The following is a 23,237-nucleotide window of genomic DNA, read 5'->3' on the forward strand; positions in this document are numbered from 1 at the left end:
TCCATATGAAATCAGAAATGCTAGAAAAGTTTTCAAAAGATTGAAAGCACTGTTTTATTCTCCTGTGGAAGGCCTTGTGTAATGGGAGAAGAAAAGATTTAAACCTTTGGTTAATGAAAACTTTCATTATGTGCTGTGCAATTCAGAGTCAAATCAGGTTGGAGGGATTCCTGACAGAGAGAAACAGAGAGAGAGAGAGAGAGAGAGACAGAGACAGAGAGAAGGGGAGAGGGAGTGAGGGAGAAAAAGAGGTGGATTGACAGGCATGTGTGTTTGCATGTGTGCTGTGTCCCTCCTGAAGCTTGGTTTGCAACTATTTTTCCTTTGAATCTCAGGATTCTGGGGTTGATGATCTATGGCAGAACTAAATTTCAGGCCGAGGATCCATGCAGGACTGAATGACCATCAGTTTAAAACAAAACAGAAATGTGTTGAAACACTACAGCACAGAAAAAGCACCTTCGGACCCATGCCGAACTCTTTCACCACCTAGTCTAATGGACTTGCACCCAAACCATAGCCCCTCCGTAACCCTCCCATTCATGTACCTGTCTAATCTTCTCCTAAATGCCAAATTCCACACTATCACCACCTCTGAGTTTCCCCTTAAACATTTCACCCTTAACCCATTCCCCTTAGTTCTTGTCTCACCTCACCTTAGTGGAAAAGCCTGTTTGCATTTACTCTATCCATTCCCCTCTTAATTTTGAACACCTCTGAAATCTTCTTTCATTCTCTGATGCTCCATGGAATCAAGTCCTTAACTATTCAACCATTCACTTTAACTCAGCTCCTCAAGTCCTGGAAACACCCTTGTAAATTTTCTCTGCACGCTTTCGATCTTATCGAGTTTAACAAGAATATAGAACGTTGATCATTGCAGTACATGCCCTTCAGCCCTCAACGTTGTGCCGACCTATATATTCTGACCAAAAAAAAATTAACCCCTTCCTACCTCGTAGCCCACTAATTTTCTTGTGCCTGTCTAAGAGTTTCTTAAATGCCCCAAATATTTTAGCCTCCGCCACCACCCCTAGCAAGGCATTTCAGGAACTCACAACTATCAGCGTAAAAAAAACCCCTACTCCCTAATGTCTCCCCAAACTATCCTCCCTTCCCTTTGTACAGATGTCCTCCTGGTGCTTGCTACTCCTGCCCTGGGAGAAAGAAAGTATGCAAACACTGTTCGTAGTTTAATACACATAAGTGCTGAAGAAAAGTACCAGGTTACATAGCAAAGATATATAACTAATATTTTGGGGTGGAGAGCTGAGGGAAAGAAGAGAAGGGAAAGGAATGGGAGGGAGAATGGAGAGTAGGTTAGCAGAAACTGGAGAAGTCGAGGTTAATGCCATCTGGCAGGAAAGTGCCCAGATGGAAAATCAAATGTTGTTCCTCTAATTTACGGGTGGTCTTGGCGGGACAGACACGTGAGTATGGGAGTGGGATGCAAAATTGAAAGGTTCAGCCACTGGGAGATCCCTGTCCCTGATGTATGCAGAGCGAAGGTGTTCAGCAATTCGATGTCCCTGTCTGCATCCAGTCCCTCCAATGTAGAGAAGGCCACAAAGAGAGCACTGGCTGCAGTAGATACCCTGAAAACTGAGTAGTTTTGGGTGCCATACCTCAGAAAGGATGTGCTAGCATTGGAGAGGGTTTATCCATTTATGCGAATGATTCCAGGGATGAGAGGGTTAACATGAGGAGTGTTTGATGGCTGTGGGTCTTTATTCACTGGAATTTAGAAAGATGAGGAAGATCTGATTGATACCTACTGAATACTGAAAGGCCTGGAGAAAGTGGACATGGAGATGCTTCCAGTAGTGGGAGACTTTGGGAGCAGAGGGCACAGCCTGAGAATAAAAGGATGTTCCTTTAGAACAGAGATGAGGAGAAATTTCTTCAGCTGAGGGGGTGAATCTGTGGAATTCATTGCCTTAGATGGTTGTGGAGGCCATATCTTTGGGTAGATGTAAAGCAGAAGTTGATAGGTTCTTGATGAGTAAGGGTGTTAATGGTTATGGGAGGAAATAAGGTTGAGAGGAAAAATACATCAGCCATTAATCAAATGGGAGCAGACTTGATGGGCCAAATAGCCCAACTCTTATGGTCTTATGGTATTGATGAGGTGGATGGTCAGACTTTGTTTGCAGGGAACAGGAGGACACAAGATATGACGTGCGGGGATAGATCTTAAAATGGACCTGAGGGGCACATTCTTTTCACACAGAGGGTGGTGAGTAAGTTGAATGAGTTTCCAGAAGTGGGTACAATTGTAATGTTTGAAGGACAATCAGGTAGGTGCATGGATAGGAATGGTTAGTTTATTACATACAGGCCAAATGCAGGGAAAGCTTAGGTTGACAAATTAGTCGGCATGGACAAGTTGGGCCAAATGGCCTGGTTCTGTGCTGATAAACTTTATGACTGCCTGACACTATAATTCTAAACATGATTTCACATCATATTTGAACTCCCTTGATGTTGATAATAAGGAACCTCCAGCCTGTTTGTTAATGGAGACTGGTTAGATAGCTATGCAAAAAGAAAAGATAATTCGATGCCACAAAATTCTATTGAGAAGACCATAAGTGGCTTGGATAGAAAGGCATTCCTTTATTTTCTATAAAATCCCAGCAAATACAATGAAATATCCTCTGTTCGAACATGATTTCCTCAAATATAATAGGATTCTTTCAGGAAATGGGATTCCCTCAAGCCCAATCAAACTCCCTCAGGCACAACATGACCTTATGAATTCTATCAAATAGCAATGGGATTCCCTTAAGTAGACTGGACTCAGAGAATGGATCATCTTAGTTCCATTTCACATGTGCCTCTTGAACACCACATATAAAATCAAGAATTTCACAACATAAGCAAGGTTTGTTCCCTTCACGTACTCTCAACCCTGCCAGTGTATGTCTGCACGACCTCCAGGCATTCAACTGTAATAATGATTCAAACATAGTTCTTAAAGAGATTTCTTTTCAGACTTTCTGTGAATTGTTCAAGGGCAGAATCTGGACTTTATCTTTGATTCTGTGAATGTAGGCAGCACTCAAAGCAAAAAAGAAAACAGACTTATAAGGCTCATTTCACAATCCCTTCAAATGGCATACTTAGAGTGAGTGAGGAGTAGGTGGTTTAGCATGGTAGCCACAGTGTCCAATTTCCGACCAGTGCATATTCATTCAGGGCAAAATGGTGGAAGGAACAACATTGGCCAAGATGCACATCCTGTTCTTCTTCAACATCTCTCACATCATCTTCACAGATGACACAAAGATCAGAGGTGTTGTGGTCAGTAAGCAACGGCTTTCAAAGCTTGCAACAGGATCTGAACCAGCTTAAAAAAAAGGGCTGCAAAATGGCAGATGGAATTTAATGCAGACAAGAGTGAGGGGTTGACCTTTGGGAGGTCAATCCAAGATGGGACATGCACAGTAAATGGTATGGCACTGATGAGTACAGAGGGATCAGGGAATATAGATAGATTTTCTAAAAGTGACATCACAGGTAGATAGGATTGCAAAGAGCGCTTTTGGCATGTTGGCTTTTGAGTATAGGAGTTGGGATGTTTGGTGAAGTTTGACTTGGTGAGGCCAAATTTGAGGAATTGTGTGCAGTTTTGGTCACCTGACTAGAGGAAAGCTATCAATAAGATGGAAAGAGTGCAGAGAAGATTTATGAGGATGTTGGTGGGGCTTCAGGAACTGAGTTACAAGGAGATGTTAAACAGGTTAGGACTTTATTCCCTGGAGCATCAGAGAATGAGGGGAGATTTGATAGAGAGATACAAAATTATGATGGTATAGAAAGAATAAAAGCAAGCAGGCCTTTTCCACTGAGGTTGGATGAAACAAGAACTAAAGAACATGGTTAACGGTGAAAGGTGAGATCAGAGAGTACAGAGAGTGTGGAACAAGTTACCAGCTGAAATGGTAAATGCAGGTTCATTTTTGACATTTATGAAAAATTTGGAAACATACGTGGATTGGAGGGGTGTGGAGGGATATTATCCGGGTGCAGATCAATGGGACTAGACAGAATAACAGTTCGGCACGGACTAGATGGGCCATAATGTTCTACGGTTCTAGCAAACAGAGGTTAGATGATCACAAGATAAAGGAACATAAGTAGGCCATTTAGTCCATCAAATCTTCTTCACAACTCCACCCTGAGCTAAACCATTCTCACATCTAGTTTCAATTTCCGACCTTTTCCCCAAATCCCTTAATACCCTGACTAATAAGATACTCATCAATCTCTTCTTTAAATTCCCCCAGTGATCAGGCCTCCACAGCTGTATGTGGCAACTAATTCCAGAAATCCATGACTCTCTGGCTAAAGAAATCTCTCCTCATCTCTGTTTTAAATGGGTACCTTCTAGTTCTAAGACTATGTCCTCGTGTCCTGGATTCACCCACCAAGGGAAATATCTTATTCACTTCTACTCTGACCAATCCTTTCACCATTCAAAATGTTTCTTTGGCGGTGAGTGGGAGGTTTGAGCTAGTGGAGTTGTTCTATTGAACCGGTGCAGACTCGAAAGGCCGACATGGCCTGTTTCCGCTCCGTAAATGGTTATATGGTTATATCAGACCCCCTCTCATTCTTCTATACTCCAATGAATATAGTCCAAGAGCTGATAAACGTTCCTCATATGTTAGCTCTTGTATTCCAGGAATCATCCTGGTAAATCTTCTCTGTACTCTCTCCAACATCATTACATCCCTTCTAAGATAATTGCCCACCTCAACATCACATCTGTATCTCCACAATGCAGCATATCCTCACCAACATGCCTAAACACCAACTTGATGCTCGAACAGGACTCAAACCCACAAGCTTTAGAATCTCCAGCAAAAATGCTACCAACAGAACCACAGCCAAGCCAGGAAATCCAGGGGTACTGAGTCCAAATCCCAAATTCCAAATCCATAAATTTGTGAACCATCTTTAAGGGAAAATAAATTGCCGTGAAATTTGATGGGTTGTCAAAAGGCTCCAATTGGTTCCAACAAAGGAAGAGAATGTGATTTGGGCACGTGCAATGAATTTGTCCTTGGCTCCGTGAGGGCATCTGAAGAGACCCTCTTTATTCCAGGCACTATCAAGGCAAGAGATTCCCAGAAGCTTTGGATCCTCTCAAAGCTTTCTTGAGAATGTGCAATCAATAACATAATTCATAGAGCCAACATATCATTTTCAATTCCAGCCAGCTCTAAAGTGCACCAATTTAGGCCATTTGGCTGGTGGTGAATGGGTTATTTGGAAAACAGAAACATTTGACAATGGTTCTATGGTTCTAAGAGGAAACCTTTTGCAATGAAGAAATCTCACTTGGACATATGGTACACATCTAATCAGCATAAAATCTATTCCCAGTTGGATGTGCAATCACGAGGAATACAAATGGTGTCTTCAATGTGAATTAATTGAAAAAAAGGGCCTCTTGGAGGTTGCGAAGAGGCACAATTCAACACTACAGGGTATCCAAATTTTTCTTGTGTCAGAATTGAGCCTGCATTCACCACTTCAGCTGGCAGCTTGTTCCACACTCCCACTGCTCTCTGCATCCCCTTAAGCATCTCATCTTTCACCCTTAACCCATGTTGCCTAGTTCTTGTGTCTGCTTGCATTTCCTCCATCTGTACTCGTCATAATTTTGTATACCTCTATTAAATCTCCCCTCATTCTTCTACGCTCCAGAGAATAAAGTCCTAACCTGATTAACCTTTCCTTGTAACATAGTTATTCATGTCTCACCAATCCTTGTCAATATTCCCTGCACTATTATCTTATTGGTATCTTCAGTTAGATGATCAAAACTGCACACTATACTCCAAATTTGGCCTCACCAACATCGCCATAACATCCCAACTCCTATACTATGATTTATGAAGGCCAATGTGCAAAAGCTCTATGAGCCTACCTACCCAACTCTCAACCTACCAGTCTACAGTAGAACTGGCTGAAGTCCAGACTTACTGAACAGCAGAACTCAAATTTTCTTGTGTATTGAACTGCAAGGATTCAGGCAATGGGCAATGCAAGACACCCATAGTGACTGAATCAGATCGTAAACCAGCAACACGCAATCCTGTAGCTTCAGTGCAGATGTAAATTTGTCCGATGCCAATAGGAGATAGTCAAGACTGTTTAAATTGTTTGGCGTGACATTGTGTAGGTTGAAAGATTTGCATTTCTTTTGGGAAAAAAATTAAGTGGGCCCTGAGAGTTGATAGCAATCAAAATTCCAGAGAAAGTAGTGATCATCAGCTTGTTGACAAACTGCAGAGGCAAGTGCATTCACAGCCTTGTAGATCAACAAGTAGATAGGGGGTGTAGAGAGAAAGGGAAATGGGAGGAGCTGACTGTTATTGCTTTGAAGTGGCAACTGTAGAACAGATGGTGTTCATTTGTGCAAGAAAGTAAATGAGGCCTACTGATGGAAGGGGCATGTGATGGGCATCAAGATGGTAGGTGTTGATTGGGTGCATTCAGCGTGCCTGAAGGGATCAAAGCGGAGATTTGTGAGTCGAGACATCCGATACACTGAGAAAGCAACATGTGGAGTTCGGAAACTGGAGATATAGGGGACATGCACCTTGTCTTCAAAAGTAAAATCAGAAAACAACATGCAGATTCCATAACAGCAGACACTGTGACATGTTTATCCGAAGATTAGAGAGGTCGGAGATGAGGGTTGGTTCAGGATTTAAATAACTGTCTGAGGATTTGGCAGGAGGAAGAGGGGAATTGGAAACAATGAGGAGAAAATGAATTGGACTTTTTTTTAAAGCAATTTTTATAACTGGATATGATTTGTTAGGGTAGTGGTCCAAACATCCTTGTAACAAGTCAAAACAAAATGCTGGAGAAACTCAGCAAACAGGGTACTTTATATGGGAAAGATAAAGACATATGACCAACACTTCAGGCTTGAGCCCTTCATCAAGATTCTTAACAAACCTGGGAGCATTTCCCAAATTTCCTTCAGAGCAAGTCCCACGACATAGATGAGCAGAAAAAAAACTTAGATCAAAAGTCCAGTGAGTTCTGCATTCCCAGTGGTTGAGACATGTTAAACTGAGGATCCGTTTGATCTCTCAAGCCATAAAAGATCTCACAATACAGTATGCAAAATTGGCTGAAAAATTTCTTAAATTTCAAAAATATTTGTTTAGCTGTAAAAAGAATTTGCACACGACTAAACAGATAAAAGATCTGACAGTGAGACTGATAAGGATAAGATTCTAAACAACAAACTCAGAGACTCATTTATGGCCTCTTTGCACATTATTTATTATTGAATATTTATTTTCTGTATTGAACAGTTTGTTTACACTTCCTTCCTTGTTTACATTTCACTCTTTTGTATGCATATCTTTTCTTGAGTCCAGTTTATCTGCATTACCGATAAGTGGTAATTCTGCCTGGCCCGCAGGAAAAAGAAATCTCGGTGGTGTGTGATGTCATGTGTGCCCTCTGACAATAAATCTGAATTTTGAACTTGATTATATTAAGCTAAAAATGATTGCTTGGGACTCCACCACCTTAAGGCAAAAATTTGGGCACACTCGGATGCAACCACAGGATGTTTCCACATCGTCTTATCTCTGTGCACCACACTCACACAAGCACAGTTTCTAAAGCTGAAGGTCTGATGTGGGGTCTTGATCTGGAACATCAACTTTCTCTTTCCTTCTATGGATGCTGCCTGACCCACTAAGTTTCTCTAACAGTTGTTTATTGCTTCAGATTCCAGTACCTGCCAATATTATCCAACATTATCTCCTCAATGTTGCAAAGAACTGAAAAATATAGATCATTTGAATTTAAAAAAAAGAGCAGCTCTACTTTGAGCGCATTAACTAGCTCTGATAAAGAGTTCAGTTATTTAGTAGCTGAAATAATGGATGTTTGCTCTGGGATTTAAGGGGTTTTGATGGTTTTTATATGGAATATATACCTAGGAAGATAATAGATGAGAATCTAACTCAGAATGAACAAGTCACAAAATTCAGTGTTTTGTAGTAGCATCTCCACTGGCCACCGAGGCAGAGGTGCACCAAAGAAGAGGTACAAGGACTGCCTAAAGAAATCTCTTGGTGCCTGCCACATTGACCACTGCCAGTGGGCTGATATCGCCTCAAACTGTGCATCTTGGCACCTCACAGTTCGGCGGGCAGCAACCTCCTTTGAAGAAGACCGCAGAGCCCACCTCACTGACAAAAGACAAAGGAGGAAAAACCCAACATCCAACCCACCAATTTTCCCTTGCAACCACTGCAACCGTGTCTGCCTGCCCCGCATCGGACTTGTCAGCCACAAACGAGCCTGCAGCTGATGTGGACATTACCCCTCCATAAATCTTCGTCCGCGAAGCCAAGCCAAAGAAAGAAGACAGTGTAAACATTCATATTATTACCATCTTACAACATTACTATTTAAAAAAATAAAAGTGCCCGAAAATTAAGGCAGTGCCTTTGGTTCATTGGTTATTCAATAAATCATTTACTAAACAATAAATTTGGGGTCCAAGGGTTTAAATGTAGAAGAGTGGATATATGGGAGTAATTACAGACCGAAATTTAATCAAGAATAATGGATCCCTGGGAGTAAATTCAGACCAGAATCTAACTGAGAGGTTCAAGTTCAAATTTCAGATTTATTGTCAGAGTACATACAACCATGTGATTCTTGTTCCTGCGGGCGTAGCAGAATTAGCCATAATTGGTAATGCAAAAATAAACTGTACACAACGGACACGTGTAAAACAAATAAATAAATGTAAACAAACTGACTGTGCAATACAGAGAGAATTTTTTTTTAATCAATAAAGAAAGACACCTTAAATTAGTCCCTGATTATTGTTGAGGAGACTGAGGGTGGAGGGGTAGCCGCTGTTCGTGAACCTGGTGGTGGCGCCTATACCTCTTCCCTGATGGCAGCAGTGAGAACACAGTGTGCGCTGGGTGCTGTGGGTCCTTGATGATTGCTGCTGTCCTCCGACAGCAGCGTTCCCTGTAGATGTACTCAATATTGGGGATAGATTTGTCTGTAGTGACCTGGGATGTGTCCACTACCTTTTGGACGGCTTTACACTCAAGGGTTTTGGTGTCCCCATACCAGACCATGATGCAGCTGGTCAGCACACTTTCAACCACACATTAGTGGAAATTTGCCAGAGTTTATATAATGGATAGTTCGAAGAATTACAGACCAAAATCTGAGAGGTTTAAGGGGATTATATATGGAGTAATGGGCATCTGCAAGAACATGGAACTTCTGTGCAATGGCCATTCAGGTTATGTGAATAAACTCTCACAGAATTCACCAACCCTTACCCAAAAATTTGAGATACAGAATAAAATGTATATTCACAGAATTTATGTGAAAGAAGATGAATAAATTAATCTTTCACCCACAATCCTTCATGCATGAGCTGATTGTGCGCTTTACATGATAGAAAATTGTGATACATGCCATTTTCCAGGAATGCAAACCCCTCACCCCACCTTAACAGAGGGGTTGCCTGTAATTACAGACCGGAATCTAATCAAGGTGCTCCAGTGGTTATGTAATGGATACCTGGGAATGATTACAGCCTGGGATGTAATCAGGAGGTTTAAATTATTCATACATAGAATAATAGATTTCTGGATAACAACTTGGCTTCAAATTGGCTTCAACCAACCAACCATATTTCCTTTGTTCTATCTTCCCAAACTACAACCTGATCAGTTGCCTCTGTTCCTCTTTCTGCAGATGCTTCCTGACATGCTGCAGGTTTCCTGCATTTCAAGTTTGTGATAGTATGGATTTTATCACCAATGTGTCTATGTACAGATTGTACTGTAGGATGATTGTGATTGGCTGAGAGCGTAACCACGCCTACTGGCAGGCCTTAAAGGATTGCTCCTAGCCAGACCAGGTCATTCTGGACTGGTCGACCAACATGTGATACGCTCCAGTCTTCTAGTTAATAAAAGCCTTGGTTTGGATCAACAAGCTTTTGATTCTTTCGACGTGCTCTACAAAGTTCACATTTGTTTTTTGTCACATTGCACCTGGCAAAATGTGAAGGGTTGTTCTGTGAGCAGTCTAGCAAGTCAACTCTATCATTCAAACAAGGTGAATGCAGTATCAGGGCGAGGCCACAGAGGATTACAATGAGAAAGATCAATTAGTGCACAACAGAGACAACTTGACTGCAGATTATGGTAATTGTGATAGAGGCCATTTTCCGTGGGGTTCATTTAATTTGAAGGGAAGTGTTGTTCTGTTGCAAGCTATGACCACACTACTTGTTTTCCTTACTTCTGGCAGAAATATTTAAAATGTCTTTAGCCATGGGTGTGGTGCTGGAGGGTTGGTGGGTAACTCATATTGTTCCATTGTTTGAAAAGGCTCCAAAGGTAACCCTGGAAATTATAGGCCAGTGAGCCTGATGTCAGTAGTAGGTAAATTAGTGGAAGGTGTTCTAAGAGATCAGATATACAAGTATTTGGATAGCCATGGACTGATTAGAGATAGTCAACACGTCTGTAAAACCAATCTTATAGAGTTTTTTGAGGAGGTTACCAGAAAAGTTGATGAAGGAAAGGCTGTAGATGTTGTCTACATAGACTTTCTTAGGCCTTTGACAAGGTCCCATATGGGAGGTTAGTCAGGAAGGTTCAGATGCTCGGTATTAATGGTGAGGTAGTAAACTGGATTCAACACTAGCTGCACAGGAGAAGCCAGAGAGTAGAAGTGGATGATTGCTTCTCAGACTGGAGGCCTGAGGGATCAGTGTTGGGACCATTGTTCTTTGTCATCTATATCAATGATCTGGATGAAAATGTAGTAATTTGCATTAGCAGATTTACAGATGACACTAAGATTGAAAGTGTGTTTCAGTGAAGAAGATTATCTAAGCTTACAGAGGGATCTGGACCATCTAGGAAAATAGGCTGAAAAACGGCAGATGGAATTTAATGCAAACAAGTGTGAGGTGTTGCATATTGGAAGGACAAACCAAGAAAGGATGTACATGGTAAATGGTAAGGCACTGAGGAATGTGGTAGAACAGAGGTATCTGGGAATACAGACACATAATTCCCTGAAATTGGTATCACAAATGGATAGGGTTGTAAAGAGATATTTTGGCATATTAGCCTTCATAAATCAAAGTATCAAATATAGGATTTGGGATGTTATGGTAAAGTTGTATAAGACATTGGTGAAGCCAAATTTGGAGTTTTGTGTGCAGTTTTGGCCATCTAACTACAGGAAAGATATCAATAAGATAGGAAGAGTACAGAAAAGATTTACGAGGATGTTGCCAAGACTCCAGGAACTGAGTTACAAAGAAAGGTTAAACAGGTTAGGACTTTATTCCCTGCAGCATAGAAGAATGAGGGGAGATTTGATAGAGGTATTTTAAATTATGAGGGGGACAGACAGAGTAAATGTAGTTTGGCTTTTTCCACTGAGGGTAGAGGAGATACAAACCAGAGGACATGGGTTAAGAGTGAAAAGGGAAAAGTTTAGAGGGAACACAAGGAGGAATTTCTTTACACAGTGAGTAGCGGGAGTGTGGAACAAGCTGCCAGCTGAGTGGTGAATTTGGGCTCAATTTTAGCATTTAAGAAGAATTTGGACAGGTACATGGATGGGAGAACTATGAAGGGCTATGGTGCAGAAAAATGATTTGATGCAGACTAGAAGGGTCAAAGAAGCTTGTTTCTGTGCTGTAAAGTTGTAAGGTTTACACGTAACATAATGAGTAGAGACGTACCACAGATTCATACAGTGGAGAAATGGGCCATTCCACCCCATCAAGTGGTTCCAATCTGGAGTCTAACCAAAGTCGTCGACTGGTTCATAGATGGTGGATAAATGGGAAGGAATAAAGATTGTAATCTTGTTGAGAAATTTAGATTGTGTATGAACAGGCTAGAAACGAATCCAGGAGTTTGGCTGGTTTATGTCCAGAATAAATGAACACCTGTAATGAGCAGAAGCTACATTGCAATCACAACAGAGTGTCAGGAAAGAATGATGGAAGCAATGTTCCCTCTAATTTTTAGTAGTCAGTTTGTGCAAAAATCGTAGGTTTTTCCCTGTGACAAAAGTACGTGCGCACTGAATGCTTGTGCAAATAGAAACTTGAAATGGTTTCAAGATTATTTTGACACAGCCTGTCTCTCATGGCGAATAAAACTGTATTAGCACATTTTATTATATAATACAAGTATGATTGCATTTTACAAAGCAACACATTTTGTTAAGATTTTATTATATACTTTCTTTTAGGTAACTAACTTTTCGAGGGCTCTTTAATTTCCTTTATGCGCTGGTGGCACAACAGGTGTGCGCGCACACATGCACCACTTAGAGGGAAGAAGGGCTTATATAAAATTTGGTTCAGCCACACTTGGGATTATTATATGTATTTGGTCACCCCATTACAAGATGTGGAGGATTTGGAAAAGGTACAGAGGATATTGCTCATACCTTAATGAAGGGCTCACGCCCAAAACGCCTGTTGCCTTACACGCTGAGCGACCTGCTGAGTTTCTCCAGCACTTTTGTGTATTGCACTACAATCTCAGCATCTGCAGATGTTCCTGATTAATTCCATTACCAGGATGCTGCCTGGATTAGAGGGTATTAGCTCGAGGGAGAGATTGGACAAACTTGGGTTGTTTTCTCTGGATCATCAGGAGGCTGAGAGAAGTTTATAAAATTATGAGAGGCAATGATAGAGTAGGCCATCAGAATCTCCTCCCCTCCCCCCCCCCCCACAAGAGAAAAATGTCAAATACTTGAGGACAGGCTTGTAAGGAAATCTAAAAGGAGTTATGTGAGGAATTTTTTAAAAAACATGAATGGAGTGGGAGGTCCATAGATCTAGTTAAAATAAAAGGGGAGTGGATCTCCTACCTCACATCTCCTGAGACCGAAAGACATGTGTTTGATGGTTGATTGGTCACTTGTATATTGCTACTGGTGTAGGTGGGTGGCAGGAGAATTCGGGGAGGGGGGAGTGATTGAGAAGTGGGAGGGAAAAAATGGGATTACTGTAGGATTAGTGTAAATGAGTGATTGTTGGTCAGCACAGATTCATAGAAACATAGAAAACTTACAGCACAATACAGGCCCTTCGGCCCACAAAGTTGTGCCAAACATGTCCCTGCCTTAGAAATTACTAGGCTTTCCCATAGCCCTCTATTCTTCTAAGCTCCATGTACCTATCCAAAAGTTTCTTAAAGGATCCTAATGTATCGAATTCCACCACCGTTGCCGGCAGCCCATTCCACGCACCCACCACTCTCTACATAAAAAAAACATACCCCTGACATCTCCTCCGTACCTACTTCCTCCATCTTAAACCTGTGTCCTCTTGTGGCAACCATTTCAGCCCTGGGAAAATGTCTCTGACTATCCACACAATCAATGCCTCTCATCATCTCTTAATAGCTCTATCAGGTCACCTCTCATCCTCCACCACTCCAAGGAGAAAAAAGGCCCAGTTCACTCAACCTGTTTTCATAAGGCATGCTCCCTCAACCAGGCATCATTCTTGTACATCTCCTCTGCACCCTTTCTAAAGCGTGACTAGAACTGCGCACAGTACGCCGTGGGATCTGACCAGGGTCCTCTAGAGCTGCAACATTACCTCTCAGCTCCTAAATCCAATTACACAATTAATGAGAGCCAATACACCTTAACCACAGAATCAACCTGCTTAGCTTCTTTGAGCGTCCTATGCATTCGGACCAAAGATCCCTCTGAAGCAGAAGCCCAATTTAGCCATTGAAATACATGCCACCCAATTACACCAAATTAACCTAAAGCCCTGTACATTTGGGAGGGTAGGAGGAAACCAGAGTACCCAGAGAAAACAGGTTACAGGGAGAATGTACCAACTCCTTACAGACAGTGGTGGATTTGAGTAAAAATATAAATGCTGGAGGAACTCAGCAGGTCTCTCAGCATCCACAAGAGGTAAAGCAGTATTGGCAGATTTGAACCCGGGTCGCAGGAGCTGTTAAAGCTTTGAGAGAGTGAATAGGGAAAGTGCAGAAGACATTCAAACAGAGAAGGTGTGGGAAGATATTGCTTGGAGGGCTTATTAGATAGACTGCAATTGTCATCGTGAAGTTCAGGAAGTTGAAGGGTGTCTACAGAGATTTATAAATTATGAGGGGCATATATAACACAAATCATGGGAGTCTAGTTCTAGAGAGTACATGTTTAGGTGAGAAGGGAAAAATTTAAAGGGGATCTGAGGGGTGAAACTCAGCAGGTCGCACAGCATCCATGGGAAGTAAAAGGCAGCTAACGTTTTGGGACAGAGCTCTTTGCCAAGAGTGTCTTTTACAGCATTGAAAAAGGCCCTTCTGGCCCATGTGCCCACACTTCTGAAATACATCCAAGTGACCAATTAACCCAATAAGTCTTTAGAATGTGAGAGCAAACTGGAGCACCCAAAGGAAACAAATACAGGCATAGGGAGAACAGACAGTGTTGGATTTGAACCTGGGTTGCCCGCTCTGAATTAGACAAGCACTAACTGCTACACAAACCATGTTGCCCACAAAAGGTGTGCTAGACCCACCCCAGCATCAGCAGAATTTCTTGTACCTCTGAGAGGCTGTGGTTATCCATAATTAGCTGCCCAAGGAAGTGGTCAAGGCAGATGCAGTCACATCGATTAAAAGGCATTTGGACAGGAACAGTAGTTTTCAAACTGCCCCCTTAAACTCACATTCCACCTTAACCAATCTCTATGCCATAGATGCTGTGATTAGTAAGGGTTACTTAAGATGATATGTGAGTGGAAAGAAAAAAAAGATTTGAAAACCACTGTTTTAATCGTACCTCATTGACTCGTTATGTGCACGGTTTCATATCTCCAAAGGAAATGGGCCAATGGCAATTTTTCTCCAGCAAAATATTTCAGTAACAATTGGGTCTAGAGCAGTGGTTCTCAATCTTCCCTTTCTACTCACATCCCACCTTAAACAATCCCTTACCAATCACAGAGCACTTATGGCATAGGGATTGCTTAAAGTGGAATTTCAGTTTAGGGGGGCAGTTTGAAAACCAATGGTTTAGAGGGAGATGGGCCACTGTGGTAGAATAGAGGGATTTTGGAGTATGGATACATGGTTTCCTGAAAGTGGTGTCACTGGTATTCAGTGTTGAAAAGGGAACTTTTGGCATATTGGCCTTTATAAATCAAAGTATTGAGTAAAGGAGTTGAGATGTTATGATAAAGTTGTATAAGACATTGGGGAGGCCAAACTGCATTGTGTGCAGTTTTGGTCACCTAACTAGAGGAAAGATATCAATAAGATAGAAAGAGTGCCAGGGAAAGGTTAAACAGGTTAAGACTTTATTCCCTGGAGCATAGAAGAATGAGGGAAAATTGATAGAGGTATTTAAAATTATGAGGGGGACAGACAGAGTAAATATAGATAGGGGTTTTCCACTAAGGGTGGGTGAGATACAAACCAGGGGACATGGGTTAAGAGTGAAAGGGGAACAAGGGGAAACTTCTTTACACAGAGAGTGCTGGGAGTCTGGAATGAGCTGCCATCTGAAGTGGTGAATGCAGACTCAATTTTAACATTTAAGAAGAATTTCAAATCACCTTTATTTATTGTAAATACCATGCTTGCATGGAAGGACGAGATAGAGTTTCTCCAGGTCCACGGAGCAAATATTTACATAGACACAAGTTAGAAAAGCAGTGAACACCTTAAAATATTAAGGTCTTAAGACATATACACAAAGTCCACCGTGCGCGATCCACATCTGCACTGGGATTTCAGGAGCCTGATATTTGGGCGGGGGCAGGGGTAAGCTGTTTCCCACTATGGACACAAGAGCCCGAGTCCTGTGGTACCTCCTGCCAGATGGCCAAAGGGAGACGGTGAGCAGGATGTGTGAAGTCTTTCACAATTTTAATTGCTTTCAGCCAGTGTGGTCGATACTTGTTGGACAGGCACATGGATGGGAGAGGTATGGAGGGAGATGGGCTCGGGTGCAAGTCAGTGGGACTAGGCAGAAAAATAATTTGGCATCGACTAGAAGGGCTGAAGGGCCCATTTCTGTGCTGCAGTGGTCTATGGCTCTTAGCCCAATGTGGGCAAATAGGCACCACAGTTGGCGTAGACGAGGGGCGTTGTTTCGGTGCTTCCAGTTTCAATTATTCAGTTCCATTTTAAAAAGAAAATCCTTGGAATGTTGATGATCTGACCCTGTTGAGTGATAAACTTTTAAGGGAAGGGAAATTAAATGGCAAAGGAGATGAGGATGCAAGATGACAACATATAGAGGATGTGAAGAGAGGAATTTTGCTGGAGACATGGAGCATCTCGGATTGAAAGGCTTTCTGTATTTACCTCATTGCAGGGCTTACCTGGAAGGACAGGTGCTTCCAGAGGCTGGGCCTGACGTCACAGCCCCCGGAAGGACAGGTGCTTTCAGAGGCTGGGTCTGACGTCACAACGCCCGGAAGGACAGGTGCTGCCAGAGACTGGACCTGACGTCACAGAGCCCGCCCTTAGCAACTGTAACCAAGCAAGCGGTGGAAGCGCGGTTGCCCGGGTAACCCGGCCCGGACGCGACCACAGCCATGCAGGCCGAGAGCCTGCCCCAGCACCTCGGCGACGCGTCGAGCCAGGGCCTGGTGCTGAGCCCCGAGCACCAGGCCGCGCTGCAGGTCTCGCTGGAGCTCGTCCGCAGGAACTACAAGTTTAACAGGGTGTACTTGTGGGGGAAGGTGCTGGGCCTGGGCGGCGATTACTTCATCGTGCAGGGCGTCGATGTGGACGAGCTGAAGAGCAGGAAGACCCTGTACAGGTAACGAGGGCCCAGGAGGGCGGTTTGTTCAGCAAGCAGCTCCAAAGCAGATGCTTGAGGGTGTGGAGGGCAGGGACGGGGAATTGGGGGCAGCTCAATGTACCTGGCTGGGTATCATGAACCAAGTAACTGGTTTTGGGGAGGGAGGTGACACACAGCAGAGTTAATCATTAAACGAGGTGAAACGGGGGCTGGAATCATCAATAAACCAGGTGACTGGGTGAAGTGGGGGCTGGAAACATCAATAAACCAGGTGACAGGGTGAAGTGGGGGCTGGAAACATCAATAAACCAGGTGACTGGGTGAAGTGGGGGCTGGAATCATCAATAAACCAGGTGACAGGGTGAAGTGGGGGCTGGAATCATCAATAAACCAGGTGACAGGGTGAAGTGGGGGCTGGAAACATCAATAAACCAGGTGACTGGGTGAAGTGGGGGCTGGACACAGCAGGAATGGTCAATAAAGCAGGTGACTGGGTGAAGTGGGGGCTGGACACAGCAGGAATGGTCAATAAACCAGGTGACTGGGTGAAGTCGGGGCTGGACACAGCAGGAATGGTCAATAAACCAGGTGACTGGGTGAACTGGGGGCTGGACACAGCAGGAATGGTCAATAAACCAGGTGACTGGGTGAAGTGCGGGCTGGACACAGCAGGAATGGTCAATAAACCAGGTGACTGGGTGAAGTGGGGGCTGGACACAGCAGGAATGGTCAATAAACCAGGTGACTGGGTGAAGTGGGGGCTGGACACAGCAGGAATGGTCAATAAACCAGGTGACTGGGTGAAGTGGGGGCTGGACACAGCAGGAATGCTCAATAAACCAGGTGACTGGGTGAAGTGGGGGCTGGATATAGCAGGAATGGTCAATAAACCAGGTGACTGGGTGAAGTCGGGGCTGGACACAGCAGGAATGGTCAATAAACCAGGTGACTGGGTGAAATGGGGGCTGGACACAGCAGGAATGGTCAATAAACCAGATGACTGGGTGAAGTGGGGGCTGGACACAGCAGGAATGGTCAATAAACCAGGTGACTGGGTGAAGTGGGGGCTGGACACAGCAGGAATGCTCAATAAACCAGGTGACTGGGTGAAGTGGGGGCTGGACACAGCAGGAATGGTCAATAAAGCAGGTGACTGGGTGAAGTGGGGGCTCGACACAGCAGGAATGGTCAATAAACCAGGTGACTGGGTGAAGTGGGGGCTGGACACAGCAGGAATGGTCAATAAAGCAGGTGACTGGGTGAAGTCGGGGCTGGACACAGCAGGAATGGTCAATAAACCAGGTGACTGGGTGAAGTGGGGGCTGGACACAGCAGGAATGGTCAATAAACCAGGTGACTGGGTGAAGTGGGGGCTGGACACAGCAGGAATGCTCAATAAACCAGGTGACTGGGTGAAGTGGGGGCTGGACACAGCAGGAATGGTCAATAAAGCAGGTGACTGGGTGAAGTGGGGGCTGGACACAGCAGGAATGGTCAATAAACCAGGTGACTGGGTGAAGTGGGGGCTGGACACAGCAGGAATGGTCAATAAAGCAGGTGACTGGGTGAAGTCGGGGCTGGACACAGCAGGAATGGTCAATAAACCAGGTGACTGGGTGAAGTGGGGGCTGGACACAGCAGGAATGGTCAATAAACCAGGTGACTGGGTGAAGTGGGGGCTGGAAACATCAATAAACCAGGTGACTGGGTGAAGTGGGGGCTGGAAACATCAATAAACCAGGTGACTGGGTGAAGTGGGGGCTGGAATCATCAATAAACCAGGTGACAGGGTGAACTGGGGGCTGGAAACATCAATAAACCAGGTGACTGGGTGAAGTGGGGGCTGGACACAGCAGGAATGGTCAATAAACCAGGTGACTGGGTGAAGTGGGGGCTGGACACAGCAGGAATGGTCAATAAACCAGGTGACTGGGTGAAATGGGGGCTGGACACAGCAGGAATGGTCAATAAAGCAGGTGACTGGGTGAAGTGGGGGCTGGACACAGCAGGAATGGTCAATAAACCAGGTGATTGGGTGAAGTGGGGGCTGGACACAGCAGGAATGGTCAATAAAGCAGGTGACTGGGTGAAGTGGGGGCTGGACACAGCAGGAATGGTCAATAAACCAGGTGACTGGGTGAAGTCGGGGCTGGACACAGCAGGAATGGTCAATAAACCAGGTGACTGGGTGAAATGGGGGCTGGACACAGCAGGAATGGTCAATAAACCAGGTGACTGGGTGAAGTGGGGGCTGGACACAGCAGGAATGGTCAATAAACCAGGTGACTGGGTGAAGTGGGGGCTGGACACAGCAGGAATGGTCAATAAACCAGGTGACTGGGTGAAGTGGGGGCTGGAAACATCAATAAACCAGGTGACTGGGTGAAGTGGGGGCTGGAATCATCAATAAACCAGGTGACTGGGTGAAGTGGGGGCTGGAAACATCAATAAACCAGGTGACTGGGTGAATTGGGGGCTGGAAACATCAATAAACCAGGTGACTGGGTGAAGTGGGGGCTGGAATCATCAATAAACCAGGTGACTGGGTGAAGTGGGGGCTGGAAACATCAATAAACCAGGTGACTGGGTGAAGTGGGGGCTGGAAACATCAATAAACCAGGTGACAGGGTGAAGTGGGGGCTGGAAACATCAATAAACCAGGTGACTGGGTGAAGTGGGGGCTGGAATCATCAATAAACAAGGTGACAGGGTGAAGTGGGGGCTGGAAACATCAATAAACCAGGTGACTGGGTGAAGTGGGGGCTGGACACAGCAGGAATGGTCAATAAAGCAGGTGACTGGGTGAAGTGGGGGCTGGACACAGCAGGAATGGTCAATAAACCAGGTGACTGGGTGAAGTGGGGGCTGGACACAGCAGGAATGGTCAATAAACCAGGTGACTGGGTGAAGTGGGGGCTGGACACAGCAGGAATGCTCAATAAACCAGGTGACTGGGTGAAGTGGGGGCTGGATACAGCAGGAATGGTCAATAAACCAGGTGACTGGGTGAAGTCGGGGCTGGACACAGCAGGAATGGTCAATAAACCAGGTGACTGGGTGAAATGGGGGCTGGACACAGCAGGAATGGTCAATAAACCAGATGACTGGGTGAAGTGGGGGCTGGACACAGCAGGAATGGTCAATAAACCAGGTGACTGGGTGAAGTGGGGGCTGGAATCATCAATAAACCAGGTGACAGGGTGAAGTGGGGGCTGGAAACATCAATAAACCAGGTGACTGGTGAAGTGGGGGCAGGACACAGCAGGAATGGTCAATAAAGCAGGTGACTGGGTGAAGTGGGGGCTGGACACAGCAGGAATGGTCAATAAACCAGGTGACTGGGTGAAGTGGGGGCTGGACACAGCAGGAATGGTCAATAAACCAGGTCTCTGGGTGAAGTGGGGCTGGACACAGCAGGAATGCTCAATAAACCAGGTGACTGGGTGAAGTGGGGGCTGGATATAGCAGGAATGGTCAATAAACCAGGTGACTGGGTGAAGTCGGGGCTGGACACAGCAGGAATGGTCAATAAACCAGGTGACTGGGTGAAATGGGGGCTGGACACAGCAGGAATGGTCAATAAACCAGATGACTGGGTGAAGTGGGGGCTGGACACAGCAGGAATGGTCAATAATCCAGGTGACTGGGTGAAGTGGGGGCTGGACACAGCAGGAATGCTCAATAAACCAGGTGACTGGGTGAAGTGGGGGCTGGACACAGCAGGAATGGTCAATAAAGCAGGTGACTGGGTGAAGTGGGGGCTCGACACAGCAGGAATGGTCAATAAACCAGGTGACTGGGTGAAGTGGGGGCTGGACACAGCAGGAATGGTCAATAAAGCAGGTGACTGGGTGAAGTCGGGGCTGGACACAGCAGGAATGGTCAATAAACCAGGTGACTGGGTGAAGTGGGGGCTGGACACAGCAGGAATGCTCAATAAACCAGGTGACTGGGTGAAGTGGGTGCTGGAAACATCAATAAAGCAGGTGACTGGGTGAAGTGGGGGCTGGAAACATCAATAAACCAGGTGACTGGGTGAAGTGGGGGCTGGACACAGCAGGAATGCTCAATAAACCAGGTGACTGGGTGAAGTGGGGGCTGGATACAGCAGGAATGGTCAATAAAGCAGGTGACTGGGTGAAGTGGGGGCTGGACACAGCAGGAATGGTCAATAAACCAGGTGACTGGGTGAAATGGGGGCTGGACACAGCAGGAATGGTCAATAAAGCAGGTGACTGGGTGAAGTGGGGGCTGGACACAGCAGGAATGGTCAATAAACCAGGTGACTGGGTGAAGTGGGGGCTGGACACAGCAGGAATGGTCAATAAAGCAGGTGACTGGGTGAAGTGGGGGCTGGACACAGCAGGAATGGTCATTAAACCAGGTGACTGGGTGAAGTCGGGGCTGGACACAGCAGGAATGGTCAATAAACCAGGTGACTGGGTGAAATGGGGGCTGGACACAGCAGGAATGGTCAATAAACCAGGTGACTGGGTGAAGTGGGGGCTGGACACAGCAGGAATGGTCAATAAACCAGGTGACTGGGTGAAGTGGGGGCTGGACACAGCAGGAATGGTCAATAAACCAGGTGACTGGGTGAAGTGGGGGCTGGAAACATCAATAAACCAGGTGACTGGGTGAAGTGGGGGCTGGAATCATCAATAAACCAGGTGACTGGGTGAAGTTGGGGCTGGAAACATCAATAAACCAGGTGACTGGGTGAATTGGGGGCTGAAAACATCAATAAACCAGGTGACTGGGTGAAGTGGGGGCTGGAATCATCAATAAACCAGGTGACTGGGTGAAGTGGGGGCTGGAATCATCAATAAACCAGGTGACAGGGTGAAGTGGGGGCTGGAAACATCAATAAACTAGGTGACTGGGTGAAGTGGGGGCTGGACACAGCAGGAATGGTCAATAAAGCAGGTGACTGGGTGAAGTGGGGGCTGGACACAGCAGGAATGGTCAATAAACCAGGTGACTGGGTGAAGTGGGGGCTGGACACAGCAGGAATGGTCAATAAAGCAGGTGACTGGGTGAAGTGGGGGCTGGACACAGCAGGAATGGTCAATAAACCAGGTGACTGGGTGAAGTGGGGGCTGGACACAGCAGGAATGCTCAATAAACCAGGTGACTGGGTGAAGTGGGGGCTGGATACAGCAGGAATGGTCAATAAACCAGGTGACTGGGTGAAGTCGGGGCTGGACACAGCAGGAATGGTCAATAAACCAGGTGACTGGGTGAAATGGGGGCTGGACACAGCAGGAATGGTCAATAAACCAGGTGACTGGGTGAAGTGGGGGCTGGACACAGCAGGAATGGTCAATAAACCAGGTGACTGGGTGAAGTGGGGGCTGGACACAGCAGGAATGGTCAATAAACCAGGTGACTGGGTGAAGTGGGGGCTGGACACAGCAGGAATGATCAATAAACCAGGTGACTGGGTGAAGTCGGGGCTGGACACACCAGGAATGGTCAATTAACCAGGTGACTGGGTGAAGTGGGGCTGGACACAGCAGGAATGGTCAATAAACCAGGTGACTGGGTGAAGTTGGGCTGGACACAGCAGGAATGGTCAATAAACCAGGTGACTGGGTGAAGTGGGGGCTGGACACAGCAGGAATGGTCAATAAACCAGGTGACTGGGTGAAGTGGGGACTGGACACAGCAGGAATGATCAATAAACCAGGTGACTGGCTGAAGTGGGGCTGGACACAGCAGGAATGGTCAATAAACCAGGTGACTGGGTGAAGTGGGGGCTGGACACAGCAGGAATGGTCAATAAACCAGGTGACTGGGTGAAGTGGGGACTGGACACAGCAGGAATGGTCAATAAACCAGGTGACTGGGTGAAGTGGGGACTGGACACAGCAGGAATGGTCAATAAACCAGGTGACTGGGTGAAGTGGGGACTGGACACAGCAGGAATGGTCAATAAACCAGGTGACTGGGTGAAGTGGGGGCTGGACACAGCAGGAATGGTCAATAAACCAGGTGACTGGGTGAAGTGGGGGCTGGACACAGCAGGAATGGTCAATAAACCAGGTGACTGGGTGAAGTGGGGGCTGGACACAGCAGGAATGGTCAATAAAGCAGGTGACTGGGTGAAGTGGGGGCTGGACACAGCAGGAATTGTCAATAAACCAGGTGACTGGGTGAAGTGGGGGCTGGACACAGCAGGAATGGTCAATAAACCAGGTGACTGGGTGAAGTGGGGGCTGGACACAGCAGGAATGGTCAATAAACCAGGTGACTGGGTGAAGTGGGGGCTGGACACAGCAGGAATGGTCAATAAACCAGGTGACTGGGTGAAGTGGGGGCTGGACACAGCAGGAATGGTCAATAAACCAGTTGACTGGGTGAAGTGGGGGCTGGACACAGCAGGA

General features: G+C 45.5%; 1 protein-coding gene and 1 long non-coding RNA gene across 17 annotated transcripts in view; one reads left to right on the top strand and one right to left on the bottom strand.

The window, feature by feature from the left end:
• LOC138737179 (uncharacterized) overlaps positions 1–16,889 on the bottom strand; it is a 105,094-nt gene extending 88,205 nt beyond the window's left edge. The window contains exon 1 of one of the 3 annotated variants that reach the window (XR_011340819.1): positions 16,427–16,889. This is a non-coding gene — a long non-coding RNA (uncharacterized lncRNA). The remainder of the gene's footprint in view (positions 1–16,426) is intronic. The other 2 variants (XR_011340818.1, XR_011340820.1) reach the window with 2 other exon arrangements.
• The window catches only part of rsph9 (radial spoke head component 9), a 55,298-nt gene continuing 48,638 nt past the window's right edge, over positions 16,578–23,237 (top strand). For 8 of the 14 annotated variants that reach the window (XM_069887789.1, XM_069887801.1, XM_069887794.1 and 5 more), the window contains exon 1: positions 16,582–16,869. In XM_069887789.1, coding sequence (XP_069743890.1) covers positions 16,643–16,869 — 227 coding nt within the window. In that variant the 5' untranslated portion in view covers positions 16,582–16,642. Of the gene's footprint in view, positions 16,870–23,237 lie in introns of all 14 variants that reach the window. The other 6 variants (XM_069887790.1, XM_069887791.1, XM_069887792.1 and 3 more) reach the window with 4 other exon arrangements.

Source organism: Narcine bancroftii, chromosome 6 (genome assembly GCF_036971445.1).
Source record: "Narcine bancroftii isolate sNarBan1 chromosome 6, sNarBan1.hap1, whole genome shotgun sequence".
Taxonomy (NCBI): Eukaryota; Metazoa; Chordata; class Chondrichthyes; order Torpediniformes; family Narcinidae; genus Narcine; species Narcine bancroftii.